We start from the raw sequence: 18,184 nt of genomic DNA on the forward strand, positions 1-18,184 counted from the left end.
AATGTGGCTCCTTTTTTTGAAAAAACTTCCTTATATCCATTATGAACCTGGCTGTCTCTCTGTACACACACACACACACACAGAGGAGTTATACGGTTAATGGGCATTCAGTCAGTTAGCTAGTTAGTATCCATTTCAAACAGGACAGTGGTAACAACAGTAGGCTGCGGACAATTTAAAGTTTTAGATTTTAAATAGCCTGTATACATTTCAATGGGAGCAACAGGACGGTCAAATGTCGCTGAATTTTACTACAGAGCAGGATGGATAGTAGGGTAGCAAACATCGTCGGAAAACACGTTTTCAACACTGAGGGTTACCTGGGTGTAATGTTTTTTGTAATGTTTGCTTAAGCACCCCCAAAATGGGCTAAAATCGCCCCTGGCTTTAGGGTTGGAACACATGGCTGGAACGTCTATTATGGTGGGACCGTCATTCCACTGGAATTCAGCCATAACCCGGCGCGGACCATGAGAAAGCATGTCCGGCGATTTAGCTGAAAACATCGGAAGATCCGTTTTGTCGGCCATCCAAAGGTTCAGCAGTAGTGCACTCTTAGCAGCTGCAGTCTCCACTGCACAATCGCTGCAGCACATGTCCTTTGCTGGACATGCTCGTAGCCAAGAAGTGAAGCAGCACATGGCGGGGAGAAGTGAGGGGGAGAGCAGACACAATTTTGCACCGGAGGTTTTCGGGAAGCTTTTATTTTGGTATTTCCGTTGATTCCGTTGTACAATAAATTTGCATGTTAGCCTAAATATTTAGTTTTCTGTAACATTTAGATTTAACATTTAACATTTAGATTTAACATTTAGATTTAACATTTAACATTTATATTTAAATATAATATTTAGATTTAACATTAACATTTCGATTTAAATATATTTAGATTTAATATTTAACATTTCAATTTAACATTTAACATTTAGATTTAACATTTAACATTTCGATTTAAATATAATATTTAGATTTAACATTAATATTTAGATTTAAATATGATATTTAGATTTAATATTTAACATTTCGATTTAACATTTCAATTTAACATTTAGATTTAACATTTAACATTTAGATTTAAATATAATATTTAGATTTAATATTTAACATGTAGATTTAATATTTAACAAATTTATGAAAAGTTACAAATATTTTACTAAATGTTGTAAAAAAATTACCCAAAAAAACATTTTTTTGTAAGGTTTTGAGCTAAATGTGGAAAAATGTTGCTGTTAATTTCAGCATGTTTCACTTTACAAACGGCGCCCCATAGATGTTGGCCATTTATTTTTGTAAGTACATTTAAACAACTCAATACACAAATTTGCAGTACACCACTTATTTATTCGCTAGGTCACCTCCTTTGCTGGGAAGAGGGGGGAGGGCCGTTATTACAGGCAGTAGCACAGGAACAGAGCAGGAGGGAAAGAGAGAGAAAGAGAGCCAGGGACAACAACGTCACATTTGAAAGGTATAGTAATGATCCACAACTATTTTCAGTTGCGGAAGATAAAGGATTCTGAAAGTTTATTCATGCAGGCCCATATGACAGAGAATGTGCATGCTCTTTTTGTTTTCATATTTTAATTTATATTTAATTGTGTTGTGGTTTGCAGTGTTTTGTGTTGTTTCACTTTAAATTTGTTTAAAAGGAAAAAGCTGAAAATGTAAAGGTTTAAAAGTTGAAATGTAAATAGTTGTTTTTAGTATTATATGATTTATTTATTATATTTTATGTGGAGTGAATAAATTAAAGTATATTTACAGTGGTCACTAGAGACAAAGCATGTACAAACCCCGAAGTACGTAAAAACTCCAAAACACGTCAAAACTCCAAAATACGTAAAAATTCAGAAGCGTGTACAAACCCCGAAGTATGTACAAACACCAAAACACGTAAAAACTCCAAAACACGTACAAAACACAACAGAAGTGCTCCAGGATGCTAGGGCGCAGTTTTGGCCTTTTGTTACCTAGTGGCTACACAAGCCAGGAAGTACCAACGACCGGATTTGGTGTGTGGTAGTAACAGGTAAATGAACATATTTTTTTTTTAATTATTTGAATATATATGAGTGTATAAATACAAGAACAATACACATATGCTTTCAATTGTGTAATTTAAGTGATCTAGGTAGCTGTGTTTTGGAAGTTCAGTTAATGCTAGAAATGTGTTTTGGAGTTTGTACATGCTTTGTCTCTAGGGACCACCGTATATACTTATATATAAACATATATAAATAAAACCACTTTTTTTTTTTACAATAGTAGTTCCTTTTGAGCATAATTTTATATTGTTGTTAATAATTAATTAATTAAAGCAACAAAACAACCTGAAGAGTCGTCTGGGAACCGAAAGAGTCGACTCTTTTTGGTGAGTCGAGCCGAAAGAACCGGTTCTCTAAAAAGAGCCGGAAATCCCATCAGTACTAACTATCGCGCGTTTTGGGTGATTTGTCCCTCATCGAACACCATCGTGGTTTATACAAACAATGCAGTACCACTCAGATTTTCCCAAGTTTTTTTCAGGGTTTTACAAATAAGGACTTCGACTGCGTCTCTAACATGTGAGATGTCTTTGTTACGGAGAGCTAAAACGTGGGAAATCTCTGAGTCTGAGGACAGCGACGCTGAAACAAAACCCGGTTTGGACAGCGATGACAGCAGCCAGACAGCCAGCACAGAAAAGCAGGAGCAGGGTTCACACAATTCAGCAGCAAATAGGGGGCGGTCTGCTGCTCTGGCTCCTCCAGCAGGTGGGTCCGGTACACCGAGTCCTGCCAGGAAACGTCGCAGTAAGGAGGAAATAGAAGAGGACAGGCTGAAAGTGAAGGAGAGGAAGGAGGCGAGAGAGAAACAGAGAGCGGCCAGAGCCCAGGAGCAGGACGAGAGGAGACAGGAGCAGCAGAGGAGGAGAGAGGCAGCCAAGACCCTCAAGAGTCTCCGACCAGAAAACTGCCTCAAATGCATCACTGTCTGCATACACCCAGGTACACACGGACACAGGGATGCCTTCAGGTGTCGCCGGAAATTAACTTTACAACTACAATTTGGGGCCAACTTTAAAAAATAAATAAATATGTGCAGATGTAAAATGACATGGGTATGATCTCTTTTGTGTTGACTGTATTTGTGCCATATGATCCCATCCCTGTCTCTTAAAGAGTATTTTCTGTATTTCTAGTTTACGATACAGTTTTCCACGGTATCTTTACTTCTTCAACACCCTGCATAAGCTCAAAAGCGTTCACGCCCCCACTCCACAGTCATTACCAATAACAAGATGTCCAGTTTGAATTTAAGGGGAAAAAAGTGCAGCAAAATCAAACTGCAGTCTCGCATTTCCATCCTGGTCTACGTTCCACATCAGTGACTCAATGCTCCTTGCAAGGGCCTGTCTAAATCTTTATGAACCATTACCTAAGTACTGTTTAAGTATTGGCTGTTGTTTCCAGCCTAAAAGGCACCACCTTAAAAATGTCATTTTCCTTGACTATAACTTCTGCGGGGATGGCTTCATAATGCACAAAAACGCACAAATTGCTGTGTTGTTTTGTGTCTTTCTTCAGTTCTTCTGCAGCAGGATGGCTCAGACGTCCTGCTGGACATTCTGGTTTCCCTTGACTGGAAGTTCAGCATCGAGAGCGAGCAGCTCGTTGGCAGCATCGCCTGGACCCAAGATTTACCTCAGGTAGGCAGCTCACTCAATCTAGATTTAGCAATTTGCTGCATTTTTGTTGATTCCCGTGAGGGATTACTGTTTTGGCTTTAGCAGGGAGAAGGTGGCATGGTCTCAGTGGTGGAGGAGGAAGAGCAGGTGCTTCTGGTCCTGAGTCTGGCTGATTTCATGGATGTAGTGATCTCTGTGAATAGAGTAAGCAGTCCTTTGAGCTGTTGTAATGGTGTCATTGACTGTATGAAGGAGCTGTGGCTCCTCGAACTCACACTGCGCTCTGCCACTCCGCAGATTATCCACAGCCAAGGGGTGGAGACGGGGGTGGGGTCTTTCTGGAGTCCAATTTTGGAGTTTCTCAACCGTGATGGCAAGAAGGTGGTCACTCTGTTAGTGACAGACTCTGAGCCAGATTACAGGTCAGCTTAACTGGGAATACTTAACTTCCTCTGTTACCCAGTGGCTCCTTCACTTCTCCACTTTCTGATTATAAGTAAAGTGCGGAAACTATGACCTGATCTATTGTTTACCAACAGGTCAAACACCCACAGTGTGCCTCTACAATACAAATTGGGGATGGATCATCTGGACATTGAGGAGGTCAGTTTACTTTGAATCTCTGTCTTTCTTTCAAGGATTTGCGATTCTTTCTTCCTGATTTTATCATATGCACACACAACTCACACAGCTGACCTACGTCAACTGCAATTTGCACATCAGGACACTTTGCACACTAAGTTCATTTTGTACATTAAGCTCCTTTGTACATCCATTTACATCAACATCTGCGTACCTCACTTGTCTCCACTTACTTATTTTTATCCTTATTGGTCTTGTTCCTTCAACCCTATCTAACTTGGCATTTGTGTATGGACAGCAAAGGAAGAATTTCATTGCACAGAGAGATGCTATTTCTTCTGTACACATGACAATAAACACTTTGAATCTTGAACCTGTATACATCTTCAAAAAAGCTTGATGGATAACAAATAGCTTTCTCTCTCTCTCTCTTTTCGAAACGCTTTAATCTCCAGGTTCTCGTGTATCTACAGCTCTACAAAAATATCTCCGTGGTTTTCCTGGATAGCTGGCAGGAGGTCACTGATCATGTTTGTGCTGTCACCAAAGCTTTGTCCAAACGCCCTTTCAAGTATGCCACAGTTCTGTGCCCTGACATAGACAGTATAGCGGCTGACTGTGAATTAATGAAACCTCCACTTTGTGCTCTTGCAGACTCCTGACAGAGGGAGCAGAACTGCCCTTTTGCGTGGATGGCTCATGGGCCAGTGGGGTCCGGGTAGAGAAGGATGGCTCCGGCCTGATTCAGGTCTGGAGCAGGCAGATCCAGCAGCTGAACAGAGTCAGCCCTGCCGTGGCCTCTGCTGTGACCGCGTCCTATCCATCTCCCCAGCTGCTGCTACAGGTGAGGAGACGCTGTGCTCTGATAAGGTTTGCGTGAAGAAAAACTTTTCTTCTGTAATATGTTCTGTTCATTTTAGGCTTACAACAGCTCGGGGTCAGAGGAGGACAGAAAAGGGCTGCTCGCGGGCCTCTCGGCGAAAAGCGGAGGCAAAGAGAGACGCGTGGGACCGGAGATATCAGCCCGAGTCTATCGCTGCCTCACAGCCCACAACCCCCAGCTGGTCCTGGACTAATCTGAGAGCAAGAAGACCGGGAGACATCAGCGAGGACGAAACTGGTTTCTGATAATGCTCTGTCTCTGCTTGGCTGCTAATATGTTAATGTTGATGTTTACAAGTAAAAAATATGCCTTGGATTTGAGATTTACTTTCCAGGAAAAGCACTTTTTCTTCTCATCTTAACTCCTGCAGATCAAATGTATAGATTACCAGAATATAATCTGGAGTACCGGGAATAATGTGATAACTGTTTTTCAGCACAGCTTTTTGTATATAAATAGGAGATATATAAGCTGCATAAATTGTATGTATATGTATGAATCTTTCTAGAATAAATAAGCTGAAGCAGGCACTTTCTAGGTTTTTGGTTTTATTTTAAAGAATGAACCTGAGTAAGAAAATCCATAAAGAAAAGTAGCAAAAACTGGAAATAGAAAATGAAACAAAAAAAACTGCAGAGTGCAGTGCAGAGCTACCTTTGACATTTAACCAAAATGGCGATTACAAAACACGTTTACAAAAAGTCAATTTCACAGTATCAAAAAGCACCTCTGTTCCTTCCAGAGTCTACGGCTTTCTAGGAGTTTACCTTTTGTTTGCCTCTTCTCTCTCTGAGTCTAACCTCTTTAAATGGCAGCAGGCATCATCTCTCACTCGCACACACACACACACACTCTCTCACACACACACTCTTTGTTCTTGTTCATTTCAACATTATGTGGAAGACAAATACTTGTTACATAGCAAACAAATAAGCAACGATCCACTCAAATGTTGGCTAAAATATCTCTCTGTGATCAACAAAAGGAGAAATTTGTGGCAACGGTAGAAAAGCTGTGTGCCAATTTTCTTTCTTTCTTTCTTTTTTGTCAAGCATCTCCTCCGCTGGACCACGTGGTCAAGTCCAACGGCACCTTTTGCACTGATAATCTTCCGGCTCGGAGCAGCAGCTCTCGTAGTCGCTGCTGGGAGGAGTTGGGGGACAGCAGCAAGCACTGGACTGAGTTTGAGGTGACGGGTAAGGGTCCGTGTTGGGAATCGGACTGGTGCAGGGGCTGGGGGAGACACAGGCACTGGACACCGGGCTCGGGCTCAGGTTGGGGCAGGGGCTCGAAGGCAGGCTCATCTTGCCGAAATCCTCGTGCTCCTCTGAGGGTTCGGGGCTGCTGCTGAGGCTGAAGACCCAGCCCAGCTGTATGTGGAGGAGGACACGCAGGCCGGGTGGCAGATCCAGGGCATTAAACAGGTCTGGGCAACACGGCAACATTTGGCGCAGCCTTGCACAGCAAAGGTACTGCAGGGAGGTGGGTGTATAGCAGGCCTGCATCACCTTCATGCTGCTCTTGGCTGCTGTGGAGCACACCATGGGGTACAACTTCTTGTTGTGTAACCTTGTTGCAGCCACACCTGTTGGCAGGAGAGGCAGAGCCCATTGGGATTATTAGAATATGCAGACAAACGTAACTAACTGAAAAATGGATGCAGTCCGTTTGCCCTAAACCAGTTACCTACATCTCTAATGCGGCTATACCCCCACCCCCTGATGGCGCCAGCTACTTGAAGGTTGACACCGAGGAGAACAACAACATGCTTCCAAGAGATATGATAACGAGAACGACCTGACTCTCTGCCCTATTCCTCAAGGCCACCAGCGGCTCAGCTGGAGGCGCGAGTAATCGCAGTGACCATGACCACTGTGTACATCGGTGTACCCACCCTCCCCACTTATGTTGCTTATCTGTGTTTCATGGTGTTACAGTGTGATGATATCTGTGCTTCTTTATGTGCTATGGAGTTTTTTGTTTTCTCCTCATGATGACTCACTTGTTGGAAGTCATCATGAGGAGAAACCATTTTTTTCTCCTGAATTGCCCCTATATGTTACACATCTCACTGTCTATCCCTTTTTTTGCTGCCTAGCCTGACCTGTCTCCCCAGTATTTGTATATTGTATGTATTGTATGTGTGGTCGAGTAGGTCTGTCACTTCAGCTGCAGGAAACTGTAACCAACAAATAAAGCTTCTCCTTATCCTTAAAACGCAGGAAAACACAAACCTATGCAGTGCCGGTTCTTGTAGAAGGTGAGGGTGCCGTGCCACGTATCCAGGTGCACTCCGATGATCGAGCCTTGACCGAACCGAGAAGAGAATTTTATTTTGTCCCCTTTGTGCTGGAACAGACCTTCGAACACACAGAGAAACATTTTTGTTTTATTTACTGTTTTCTTATCAATCAAAGTCAATATATCTGATAACTCACCGGTGTAGGAGAGCCCCCAGCTGTCTTCATCATGGCCCAGCAGACTGCCAAAGTTGTACTTGAACTTCTCCAGGTTCACCTCTGAAGTCCCAACTCCCACCATCTACACCAGAAAAGCAAAACAAAGCAAACATTTTAAAAATGTTCATTTTCAGGTCAACTTGTTACAACTTTAGTATTCTTTTAGCTGCTCTTACGCACCATATCTGTCCCGTAGACAGGGGAGGTCATCTTGATTTCCCAGTAGTGTTGGCCGTCTGCGAGCTCCTTGTTGCCACGGATTGCAGCGGTGCCGCAGCTGTAGTCTGAGTGAAAGCTCACCTTCCTGTTGTCACAGCTCAGAAAGGCTCCAGAGGACTTACAGTGGTCATCCCACACCCATTCAAAACCTGGACACACGCCATGCACGAGCAGTTATGCCAGATGTTCTTCCAAAAACGAAGCACACCAACGTTTCTTGGCTTTTCATCTACCGCCACTTTAAGGCTGTTCATCATGCAGTTTTGAGGGATCTGTGATCAAATAGCTTTAAACTTCATGGCACCGCTATAATTTGCAGATGGTAACATCTTAATGGGTAAATGTTACAGCTGCTTATCATGAGCATGTTAGATCTATCAGTGTGTACGTGACTCTCAGCCTTCTTATTCTGTTCATGAGTTTGCAAAGGAAATAAATGAAGATATTGATTTCTGACCATCCTGAACCTTAAACATGACACTGATAGTGAAAGCTTGTTGTGGCACTAATCACACCTTTAAAATGCACAGAAGTTGGAATATGAATGAATATAGTGTTAATGTTCCCCGACAGACAGCCGTAAGCATATAAAGACTCTACAACATGCCTAAATTATAATATTGTTTACATGCATCTTTATGCGGTCTTTCATCCGCTTCTGCTCACCTTTGTCCTCCTCCCCATAGAGACAGTCACTGATGACGCCAAGAAGCGGACTGAGCTCTTCCTCTGGGTCACAGTGGAAGAAAGACTCCTGTTTCACTGGTACTGTGCTTGGCAATGCCACCACCTCAGAGACAGTCTGGAAACCGGCCCGGTAATCCACCTCAGGCTCCAAGTCACTGATCTGGTTGACGCAAACATTACAAACAGGATCCTGTAAGTCCACGGACGTGGCCCTAGTCCAGGGGGGCAGTGAGCTCCAGCAGTAGAGCTGAATCAGGATCACAACAAATTGCTACCAAAGAGCAACATAGGTTGCCAAGGCTGAATGGAAAAAAAGGGGGAAGTTTGCGATCTAAAGAGCCAGACGGGAACTTGTGTGCTTTGTTTTTGAACACTGTGTATCACTGGTGATGTGAGGTCATGCATACAAGCAAGCAAACTTAGAAGATTCTTTAAAAGTACTGGGCGTGCTGTCATGTCATGACCACATTTCACACACTGCTATTCCAGAAAGTAAACAGTCCAAGAGGAAAAACTAGCTGTACTTACTCTAAATAGAACTATTCTGTTTCACATTGCAGGGATACGGTTCTTGATTTCCAGTGAAACCACTTTTCCATTTAGCCCAGTTTCAATTATATTCCAGTAAACACAAACAGCAAAGTCTCACCTGTGCGACTGTCCGACCCTCCTGTTCCTCTCTGTCTGATGACTGGATCACAGCCATGGCATCTGTCTCTTGCCAGGTTTGACTCCAGGCCAAGTGCCGAGCCCGTCCGTTTCTGCCTCTTCTTAGCATTGCAGTTCTGTGGAAAGCCAACCCAGCACCTGATGACCAGCTGGCACAAGTACAGGAGGCCACGTATTTCTTATTTATGTCAAGTGCAGTCACTGCTAAACTCCTGCTTAGCACTGCACGTGTACTTGTTAAATATCAACACTTCACCGAGTTCTTTTGATTCCTCATAGGCATCCGATGGAAGACAACACACTGCTCAGTCGATCATTTCACACTTTTATTCTCTTACACAATATTTCTAGAAGAGAGATGCTTCCTGCATGACACGTTGCCGCGGATCTCAAAATGGTGGTGTGCCCCTAACAGTTTTATTACCAGCTCTCTCATTCAAGTCTAAACAACAGCGTTTCAGCAACTTTTCACTAGAAGATGGTCCCCTGTTATCTACTTTTTCCCAGGCAAGCGTGAGCGAGAGTCTACAGCATTCCACTCCCCAAGGACACGTAGTGTAATGCCTTTATTTTTCAGGGCCGTGTCCACTTAATACTACACTATATAATTATATGACACTTTAGTTAATATAAAGCCCCCCCTCCCCACTTGTATAAAATCTGGTGACGGTCGTCTAGGAATAAGCAGCATACTGACTTATCTAAATTTAACTGCAAAATAAGGCCCAGGCCCAAAAACATGTCTGAACCACCTCTCACTGCTATCATATTTCACCAGTTTCTAACAAACCTGCAGGGCAACTGAAAGTAGGTCAATCCAAACTACTCTCTGTCAGTTCAACTGTTTTGTTTGCTGACCTTATTTTTCACTTCCATATATGATATTACAGTTAGAGACAAGCTGCACAATTTACTGTGAGGAAGCCTTTCTAGTCACCTCGAATGATCTTTGTGTGTCAGCTTCTCTATTTCCATCTGTCCCATATGCCACAGTTAGCAACAGGATGTGTTTTCATGCACGCCTTTGACTTTTTAAAGCTGACCCCCATGCTTCACAGGACTCCCAGGGTCACCTGACCCACTGATTGTAATAAGTAACAGCAATTATAGCTAAAATAAGAAACCTATATCATTTGTATCATGTGATTTTGGCTGTTAACAGAGTAATAATTCAATTCAGTTTTATTTATATGGCGCCAAATCACAACAGTAGTCGTCTCAAGCTGTAACGTAAAGATTCCAACAAGCATATGACCACCTTTGAGCAAGAACTTGGCAACAGTGAGGAGGAAAACAGGCTGAAAACTCTGGCAGAAACAGGCTCAGGGAGTGGCTGCCAGTATACAGCTATAAAATGCCCGCACACTATTGAGACTACAATAATAGCTGACTGCAGTCAATTACAAATGAAGCTGTCAACAACACTGTTTTCATTATTAGTTAGCTTTACTCGTTAAAAACACTGTAATTACAAATGTAATAACCAGAACATCACCAGACTGTGTGTGCTTTTTCAAACATCGAATCTAATCTTATTCAAACTGTTTACCAAATGCACAATCACATGCCTCAATGGCAGCGTTTGCCTCTCTGAAATGTACCCTTGTTTACAAAGAAATATGAGTAGCAGACTTATTATACCCTGTAATAACATACAGTTAACGACCCAAACCATAACCAGAGCCTTTATTTGCTAAAAACTACACATCTTGAGTTGTTAACTCTCTTGGTTAATGCCTGCAGGGAACAGCTGGTTACCGCTTTGCAAACAGGTGCAGGAGATGAGTGCCATTAATTTAGATTAGTTAGTCTGGAGCTAGTCTCATTTTAATTGGGCCTTACCCTACATTACTCTAAATGCATCATCATCATCATCCGGAGCACCGAGTTAGAGCAGCTCCGTTGTCAGTCTATGTAAGGACAGGTATGGTGCCAATGGACTGCCACAGCAATAATGAAGGCACGTTTAAAACTACTGAAAATGTACGCATGTACCTGAATCTGATCCATTTCCTCATGAAGGAATGCTGTCTACTTCATAACGCTTGCCGTGAATCGTTCCGTTAAATATGATCAGATCCTTTATCTTAACACATATATAACAGGCAGTGCAACAGGACTGTGTCATTCCCAGCAGGAATTCTGTGCTTACCTTGCAGTAGTCTTCCTGCTCACTGTGTTGCAGTGGCTCATTGGTGTGTCTCTATATCCAAGTGTGTCACGGGTGCAGCGTGCATCTGTCCCACTTCTTACAAGACAGAAGTAAACATTACTTCTCCACGCCCTCTTCACAGTTTATTGGATAAGACCTGTGTGGAGGAGGAGCTCGTGTTGGTTTGTGTAGTCACCCAGTTACGTTATAAAGCATAATAACTATATATTAATTATATATAGGGTATATTCATGCTGGGATTGTTGCTACTGAACAGATTCTGGTCTGTGGGTTGCTGATAATACAAACCTGGAGACGAATAAGTTGGCAAAATCACCTCAAATTTCTACAGGTGTGCAATTGAGAGCTTGCTGACGCGCTGCATTACAGTTTGGTACGGAAGCTGCTCTGCCAGCAGCCGTAAATCACTACAGAGGTTAGCGAAGGCAGCAGAGCACATCACTGGCATGAGGCTTCCTGCCATTCAGGACATTTATCTTCAGCGATGCCTCCATAAAGCACACAGCATCATCAAGGACCAGAGCCACCCAGCACATAAGCTCTTCTCCTTATTACCATCTGGCAGACGTTACAGGAGTCTGTCTGCTCGGACTACAAGACTTAAAAACAGTTTCTACCATCAAGCCATACGACACCTCAACCACAACACTTAAACACACACAACACAGTCCACAAGACGCACTCAGAAGCTACCCTGCAGCTTCACAAGTACTCTGTTTAATCTGCACTGGTCACTCCACTTTATTGATACTTATACATATATTTTTTAAAAAGTGCAATACTGTAACAACTGCCACAAAAAAAACTTTTGTACTGTTCAGTCTGTACTGCTGCTCATTCCTGCCACTGTGCAATATCCCATCTGCCCCCCCTCCCCCCGTCACATTCCTATTTAAGATTTTCTTTATTTAATCACTAGTGTGTACATATATATATATATATATATATATATATATATATATATGTCACATTCCTATTTAAGATTTTCTTTATTTAATCACTAGTGTGTACATACATATATATATATATATATATATATATATATATATATATATATATATATATATATATATATATATATATATATATATATAGTCAGTTAACTGGGAATCTCTTTTTTTCTTGTACTACATCGTATTAATATTTTGCTCTTTACTATTTTTCTATTTATTTATTTTTCTTCTACTGTACCATTCTGCTGAGTGACTGTCTTCTGCTCGTCAAATACATTTTCATTGCGATGTTGACCCTGTGCTAACTTGTATATGACAAATAAAACTGAAAACTGAAAACTAACTGAAAGGAAAGAAGGGGAAAAATAGTCCCTTTCTATAATAAATTATTTGTAAATTATTTCATAAATAAAAAGGCAGACTGTGATGAGATGTTTTGGTCTGTACTGTTGTGTTTGTATTTCCCACACTGTATGTCTCCAAAAAAAGACAAGAGAAGAAAAAAGAGAAAAAAGGCTGAAAATGTGTGCACGTCTATTTCAGGCGAAGTTTTGTGTTTGAAATGGAAAGACGAATTGTGAAAACACATCTTCAATGCGATACATTTAAGAAAAAGAGAGAACGCTAAAGAGGAAAATCAAATCCATGGGCATGGGTGTTGTGCGTCACTCCCAAATTTCTCTAAAATGGGCTTGGCACTCCTCTCCTAATAAAGTCTTATAACCCCAAAAACTATAAACCATATTCATCCGTACCAACAAGTTGCTCTGTGATTTTTTTGTGTGTTCCCAGTCTTTACGCAACAGCAACGTTAATGAAAGCATTTTTTTCTGCTTTTCTCCAAAAAGCGTTTACACAGAAGTAAAGTATTTAAAACACGTCATTTAATTAAAACTGTTGCTTTCTGATCAGATAACAGTCTCAACCAAAGATAAAAAAAAATTGGCGTGGTAGGACTTTAGATTTCGACCCAGATTAAAATACTCATAATGATCACCATTATCATACAGTCATGGGCGAGTTTACTCTGTGTTTTTGAACGTTTGCTTCGCTCTTGAATGCAGCGCACTACCCTTCAGAAACCTATTGGTTGTGTTTAAAGGAAGGCGGGACTTGGATGTAGGATGTATTGTATGATTGGATAGGTGCTGCGTGACTATATCGGAAGTTGATGCCTCATGTTCTGTGTGCATATTTGATATCCAAAATATGGAAGAAATTAATGGTAAATCGAAGTTACCGGCGAACAAAAGTATTCGCAGATACCTGCAGCTTTTAATTCTCATACATTTTGTGTATTGTCATGCTAGGAGACGGTAGTTGACGGTTAATTTAGCCAATTAACTGCCAGAAGCTAACTGACCGTTTCAGATTATGTTTGACTGTCGTTTGCTAAGGTTTAACCACCGTGTCGTTCAATACTCAGTAAAAGGCCTTCATCGCCTTAGAAAAGTGAAGTTTGTTATAAACATGTATAATTATATAGTTACTGTGCACTGTAACGACAGTAACTTGATGCTAAACTTGTGAACTGGGCTCGTGCCCTCCGCACTATCTAAAACCTGTTTCCAGATTAGGAGATTAGGTAGAGTGTCTCAGAGCTTGTTTAAATTTAAACTAATAAATGCTTAATTTATTAGTTTTTTCTGCTTCTTAAATCAGATGGAAACTTGGGTCAGGTCCGACACGTTGTGTTGGTTCTGTCAGGGAAAGGAGGAGTGGGAAAGAGCACCATCACCACAGAGCTGGCCCTGGCCCTGAAGCATGCTGGGAAGAAGGTGAGTTTAGTTCATGTCAAGATATGCCACCGTGTAGGGCTGTGCGATATGACCAAAATCTCATATCCCGATATAAGACATCTATCGTCCCGATAACGATATAAATCACAAAAATGTAACATTTTCTGTAAATTCTGTGAATCTCAGGCAGCTCGTCTTGTGGGAAGTATTTCCAGCTGCGCGTCATGTAGTGTGTTTTAACCGATGCATGAAACTATACATTTTTAGACATAAGTTGTGATGGCCGCCGTTTTCTTTGTGAGTATTTATTACACGGCGTGCTGCGGGGAAAAGCCTGTTCTAACGTTTGAGTCTAAGGTTTATTTTTTAGCACCTGGCAGCTCTTTTTTACTTCTCATCCGTAAATAATCTGCTCTTTCACGTGATTCAGTTTATTTTGAAAAGTCTCAACAGGATCTTGAGCTTTATTGTGAAAGGTTTATGTGGAACATAAACAAGCGGACACGCGATGGTGTTACCGTCATTGTTGCTAACCACAACGCATAAAACAGGCGCTTGTCCGTCTGTAGTGTGGTTATATTAAATATAAGAGAGAACTTTAAGAAATTAATATAGCCACTACAGTGACCATCAAAACGATGAAAAAATATTGCTGTAAACAGTTTATTTTGCGACACCACGAAACAAACAATAGTGTAAAATGAAACGATAGACGTTTTTATATCGTCATCCAATATATATCGTTATATATATAACATAACTATGCTGTTATATTACAACACATTATAATGCTTAATTGGATTCATTATTTTTTTTTAAATGGAGAAATCACCCATCAGTGTTACTGCTTTGTTTTGCTATGCCTGACTATGTTCATACAAATGGGAAGCAACTCATTCAGGAACTTCTGGTTTAATCAGGTTGGCATCCTCGACGTTGACCTCTGTGGGCCAAGCATTCCTCGTATGCTGAGTATGGGCCGGCCCGACGTGCACCAGTGTGACTCGGGTTGGGTGCCGGTATACACTGACACCCAGAAGAGCTTGGCCCTTATGTCTATTGGCTTTCTATTGGAGGACCCAGATGAAGCTGTGGTGTGGAGGGGTCCCAAGAAAACAGGTATCTGCTAGACTGCTAATCTGAAAGGCTTGAACTGTACAAGACCTGTGAAGGTGCTCTTCAAGACATCCTTTGAAGTCTTGAAGAGCACCACAAACAAGCACCCTGTCCTTCCCAAGAAGCTCCAACCCTGTGTGCATTCACAGTACTAAGTTTAAGTAATTGTGCAATGTGACTGTTTGCGCCACCAGCCCAGTGTTTGAAGACTTTGCTGTTGAGCTCAAGTTTCTTCTACCATTCATCCTATCCATGTCTGCATGTGCTTTACCCACAGCTTTGATTGGTCAGTTTGTGTCAGATGTAGCTTGGGGAGAGCTGGATGTGCTGCTGGTGGACACACCGCCCGGGACATCAGATGAGCATTTGGCTGTACTGGAAAACCTTAAGAAGCACAGAGTGGATGGAGCCATTTTGGTCACCACCCCTCAGGTACATATCAGAATGAGGCAAGAAAAAACACACGTTTTGTATAGTAAGGTAAATAAGAACACTGGCCATCACTGCACCTTTCTTGTGTAGTATTTTCTGCAAAGACCAAAATATGTTGTCATATGTTCCTTTTATTGGGATCATTATTACAGACAGAACTGCTGGACCACCTAATGCATGCTAATAAAAACACTCTTTTATGAATGACACTCAAAGTAAGTTGGTCATGTATTTTCTTACAGGCAGTATCTACAGGTGATGTGAGAAGAGAGATCACCTTCTGCAAGAAGACAGGTGTACGGATCCTGGGCATCGTAGAGAACATGAGTGGATTTGTTTGTCCACACTGCTCTGTGAGTGAGCCTTTATGCTGCTGTTTATTTGTTCTACTGAAATATACAACTTATCAGACACTGCTCCTTTTAATATGTCCTCAGTTATTTACTCACCAAACTATATGTTTATTTAGCACTCTTTTAGTCTTATCTCCATTTTTTTGGTTCTCCATTTAGAATAACCTGATTTTATTTTAATCATTACCTTTTTCTTTTTTTTAAGGAGTGCAGTAATGTATTCTCAAAGGGGGGTGGTGAAGAGTTGGCCGAAATGACTGGGTCTGTGTTTCTAGGTGAGAGTCACAGCAGTGAATTACTTGTAATGCTAGCATGCAGCCACAAGGTGTCTCGGTACACTAGCAGGAAGTGTCACTCCTGACTAGGGATGGGTATCGAAAACTGGTTCTTGTTGAGAACCGGTTCCCACTTTTTCAATTCCTTGAAATTGTTTGCCATTTTTGCAAACAATTCCCTTATCGATTCCAGTCGCTGCGAATGACGTCACCACGTTGCAGAGCGTCATTTACCTGGCAGGAAACACGGCGCCTAAGCGGCTCAAACGCTCAAAAGTTTGGTTATACTTTACGAGAACGGATGACAACAGGGCAACTTGCAATACTTGCAAAGTAGATATTTCATTTAAGGGAGGAAACACTACGAATATGCAAAATCATTTGCTTACAAAACACTCGATAACCTTAAATGAATGTCGTGTTTTTAATTCTGCTCTGGATTTGTGAATCTCAACCCAGCATCAGCGGTAACGTTTGCACGTCCTCTCCCGTTAATGCGGCAGGTAAATAATCAACTAACAGTGCATATTATGTTAGTGCGATCTGTCTCATTACAAAACCTGCCATTACTGTGCATTTAGGTGACCATGATGAGAGAGACAGAGTCTGGCTGGCTCAGATGCTGGCAGTTCTCACTGCAGTCTACCGGTAGCGTCTCCTTTCAGGCCAGGATAGACAAATGTCACTGAGCAGTGACCAAGTTTGTGGTAAAAGGCTTGCACCCATTTGCCACAGCAGATGCCCCCGATTTTCAGTAAGTGAATGTGTTTAATTGTAGGCAGGAACATTACTGGATATTCTTGTGTAATTGCTACAGAATAATTTATGTTATACTTTGTTATTGCTACAGAAGAATATTTATTTTATTATTTTATATTTACAAAAAATTTTCCTGGGCACCCTGTGACACCCCATTGAAGAGCTGTAGGCTGGATCTCTTAAGATGTCACTGTTGGGTTTGTAAGGCCATGTTACTCCTAAATTTCTATCTTGTTCAAAAGGAAGATATAAAAGAAAGTTCTAAGCTAATCGACCTTAGAGTTCTCCTTTTTTAAAAAGAATCAATAAAGAATCGAATCATTAAACAGAATTGAAAATGGAATCGGAATCGTGAAAATCTTATCAATACCCATCCCTACTCCTGACCCACCAGTCATGATTCTGGGGGTTTTCCATCACTTCCATGCTGCTTAAAGTCTATGCAGACACTTTGTTCAAATGAATGATGCATAACTGATCAGTAGGTGTCACTCAGATGAATAGATAATTTAATAATTTCTCTTGACTGCGTAACCACTTTGTGTGAAAATCAATAATGAAGCTAGATCAGCTTACCAGTAGCATTGAGTCACCAGCTTTAGCCAGCACAGAAAACTATAGCACATTTCATCAATGACTAATTTGAGTTGCACTAACAGGATGCTGGGATGTGTATTAAGAGTTAACCTCATGTGGTTCATGTAGGATCAGTCCTCTCTTTTCACTCATTTCAGGTTGTGTGCCATTGGATCCTCTTCTCAGCGCCAGTATAGAGGAGGGCAGAGACTTCGCACAGTCATTTCCTGACAGTGCCACCTTCAGTGCCATTAGCAGTATTTCTCAGACTTTGCTCAACAGCCTACAAACTGACTGAGACAGATTTTGCATATTTGTGCTGTGAAAACTACATGAGAAGTGTTGACTTCCTGTCTTGTTTAGTTCCAGCCTTATGTAACCATTTACTGATCATGCTAGTAGTATCCGTTATCTCTGCTGCACAGCAGACTTTGTGCATATCTGTCTGCTGAAGCTGCACTTGTGGTTTGAAGATTGTCGGCTCTGAGCGCAGAACAAAACATAAAGCGATAACTACTGTTATTAACTCAGCTGACCTTTCTTTGTATGTTGGTCTGTAATACGATGGTAAGCTGTGCTGCCCAAGAGAGGCTTTAAACAACAATAAAATATGGAGTACTGAAAACGCTACAGTCTGTGTGT

The 18,184-nt window shown here is 41.5% G+C and overlaps 3 protein-coding genes across 6 annotated transcripts; 2 read left to right on the forward strand and 1 right to left on the reverse strand.

The window, feature by feature from the left end:
* The first annotated feature begins 2,436 nt into the window (after positions 1 to 2,436).
* Positions 2,437 to 5,655, forward strand: eme2 (essential meiotic structure-specific endonuclease subunit 2). 3 transcript variants are annotated; one of them, XM_035915440.2, is made up of 8 exons: positions 2,437 to 2,987; positions 3,567 to 3,688; positions 3,773 to 3,871; positions 3,965 to 4,089; positions 4,207 to 4,270; positions 4,705 to 4,820; positions 4,904 to 5,093; positions 5,170 to 5,655. In XM_035915440.2, exons 1-8 carry the CDS (start codon positions 2,570 to 2,572, stop codon positions 5,323 to 5,325), a joined length of 1,290 nt encoding a protein of 429 aa, XP_035771333.1. In that variant the 5' UTR covers positions 2,437 to 2,569; the 3' UTR covers positions 5,326 to 5,655. The 3 variants fall into 3 exon arrangements, with proteins under 3 accessions (XP_035771333.1, XP_087701549.1, XP_006808072.1); XM_006808009.3 differs by having other exon boundaries at positions 2,438 to 2,987; positions 3,770 to 3,871; XM_087845423.1 differs by having other exon boundaries at positions 3,770 to 4,089.
* A 416-nt stretch (positions 5,656 to 6,071) lies between these two features.
* spsb3b (splA/ryanodine receptor domain and SOCS box containing 3b) lies at positions 6,072 to 11,392 on the reverse strand. The gene is made up of 7 exons (XM_006808010.3): positions 11,319 to 11,392; positions 9,147 to 9,282; positions 8,477 to 8,657; positions 7,772 to 7,959; positions 7,571 to 7,673; positions 7,367 to 7,492; positions 6,072 to 6,717 (listed from the first exon to the last, which is right to left on the reverse strand). Exons 1-7 carry the CDS (start codon positions 11,357 to 11,359, stop codon positions 6,209 to 6,211), a joined length of 1,284 nt encoding a protein of 427 aa, XP_006808073.2. The 5' UTR covers positions 11,360 to 11,392; the 3' UTR covers positions 6,072 to 6,208.
* Positions 11,393 to 13,405: 2,013 nt separating this feature from the next.
* On the forward strand, positions 13,406 to 18,167 carry nubp2 (nucleotide binding protein 2 (MinD homolog, E. coli)). Of its 2 annotated transcripts, XR_015719482.1 has the most exons (9): positions 13,406 to 13,517; positions 13,955 to 14,070; positions 14,952 to 15,150; positions 15,425 to 15,579; positions 15,822 to 15,932; positions 16,138 to 16,207; positions 16,667 to 16,710; positions 16,789 to 16,961; positions 17,701 to 17,810. XR_015719482.1 is itself a non-coding variant. In XM_006808011.3 (7 exons), the coding sequence occupies exons 1-7, from the start codon at positions 13,502 to 13,504 to the stop codon at positions 17,838 to 17,840; spliced, it is 807 nt and encodes a 268-aa protein (XP_006808074.1). In that variant the 5' UTR covers positions 13,406 to 13,501; the 3' UTR covers positions 17,841 to 18,167. The 2 variants fall into 2 exon arrangements, 1 of the variants encoding a protein (XP_006808074.1); XM_006808011.3 differs by lacking the exons at positions 16,667 to 16,710; positions 16,789 to 16,961 and having other exon boundaries at positions 17,701 to 18,167.
* The last annotated feature ends 17 nt before the right edge of the window (positions 18,168 to 18,184 follow it).

Source organism: Neolamprologus brichardi, chromosome 8 (genome assembly GCF_056152115.1).
Source record: "Neolamprologus brichardi isolate AB-2024 chromosome 8, ASM5615211v1, whole genome shotgun sequence".
NCBI classification, from domain to species: Eukaryota; Metazoa; Chordata; class Actinopteri; order Cichliformes; family Cichlidae; genus Neolamprologus; species Neolamprologus brichardi.

Excerpts from the sequence above, each read along its gene's own strand:
- eme2 (XM_087845423.1), top strand. The coding sequence starts at position 2,570 with ATGTCTTTGTTACGGAGAGCTAAAACGTGGGAAATCTCTGAGTCTGAG. Across the intron at positions 2,988-3,566 it reads CACTGTCTGCATACACCCAG|TTCTTCTGCAGCAGGATGGC; the intron begins GTACACACGGAC and ends GTCTTTCTTCAG. Across the intron at positions 3,689-3,769 it reads GGACCCAAGATTTACCTCAG|CAGGGAGAAGGTGGCATGGT; the intron begins GTAGGCAGCTCA and ends TTTTGGCTTTAG.
- spsb3b (XM_006808010.3), bottom strand. The coding sequence starts at position 11,359 with ATGAGCCACTGCAACACAGTGAGCAGGAAGACTACTGCAAG. Across the intron at positions 8,658-9,146 it reads AGGGTCGGACAGTCGCACAG|ATCAGTGACTTGGAGCCTGA; the intron begins GTGAGACTTTGC and ends TGCGTCAACCAG. Across the intron at positions 7,493-7,570 it reads CTGGGGGCTCTCCTACACCG|GTCTGTTCCAGCACAAAGGG; the intron begins GTGAGTTATCAG and ends GTGTGTTCGAAG.
- nubp2 (XM_006808011.3), top strand. Across the intron at positions 14,071-14,951 it reads TGAAGCATGCTGGGAAGAAG|GTTGGCATCCTCGACGTTGA; the intron begins GTGAGTTTAGTT and ends TGGTTTAATCAG. Across the intron at positions 15,151-15,424 it reads GAGGGGTCCCAAGAAAACAG|CTTTGATTGGTCAGTTTGTG; the intron begins GTATCTGCTAGA and ends CTTTACCCACAG.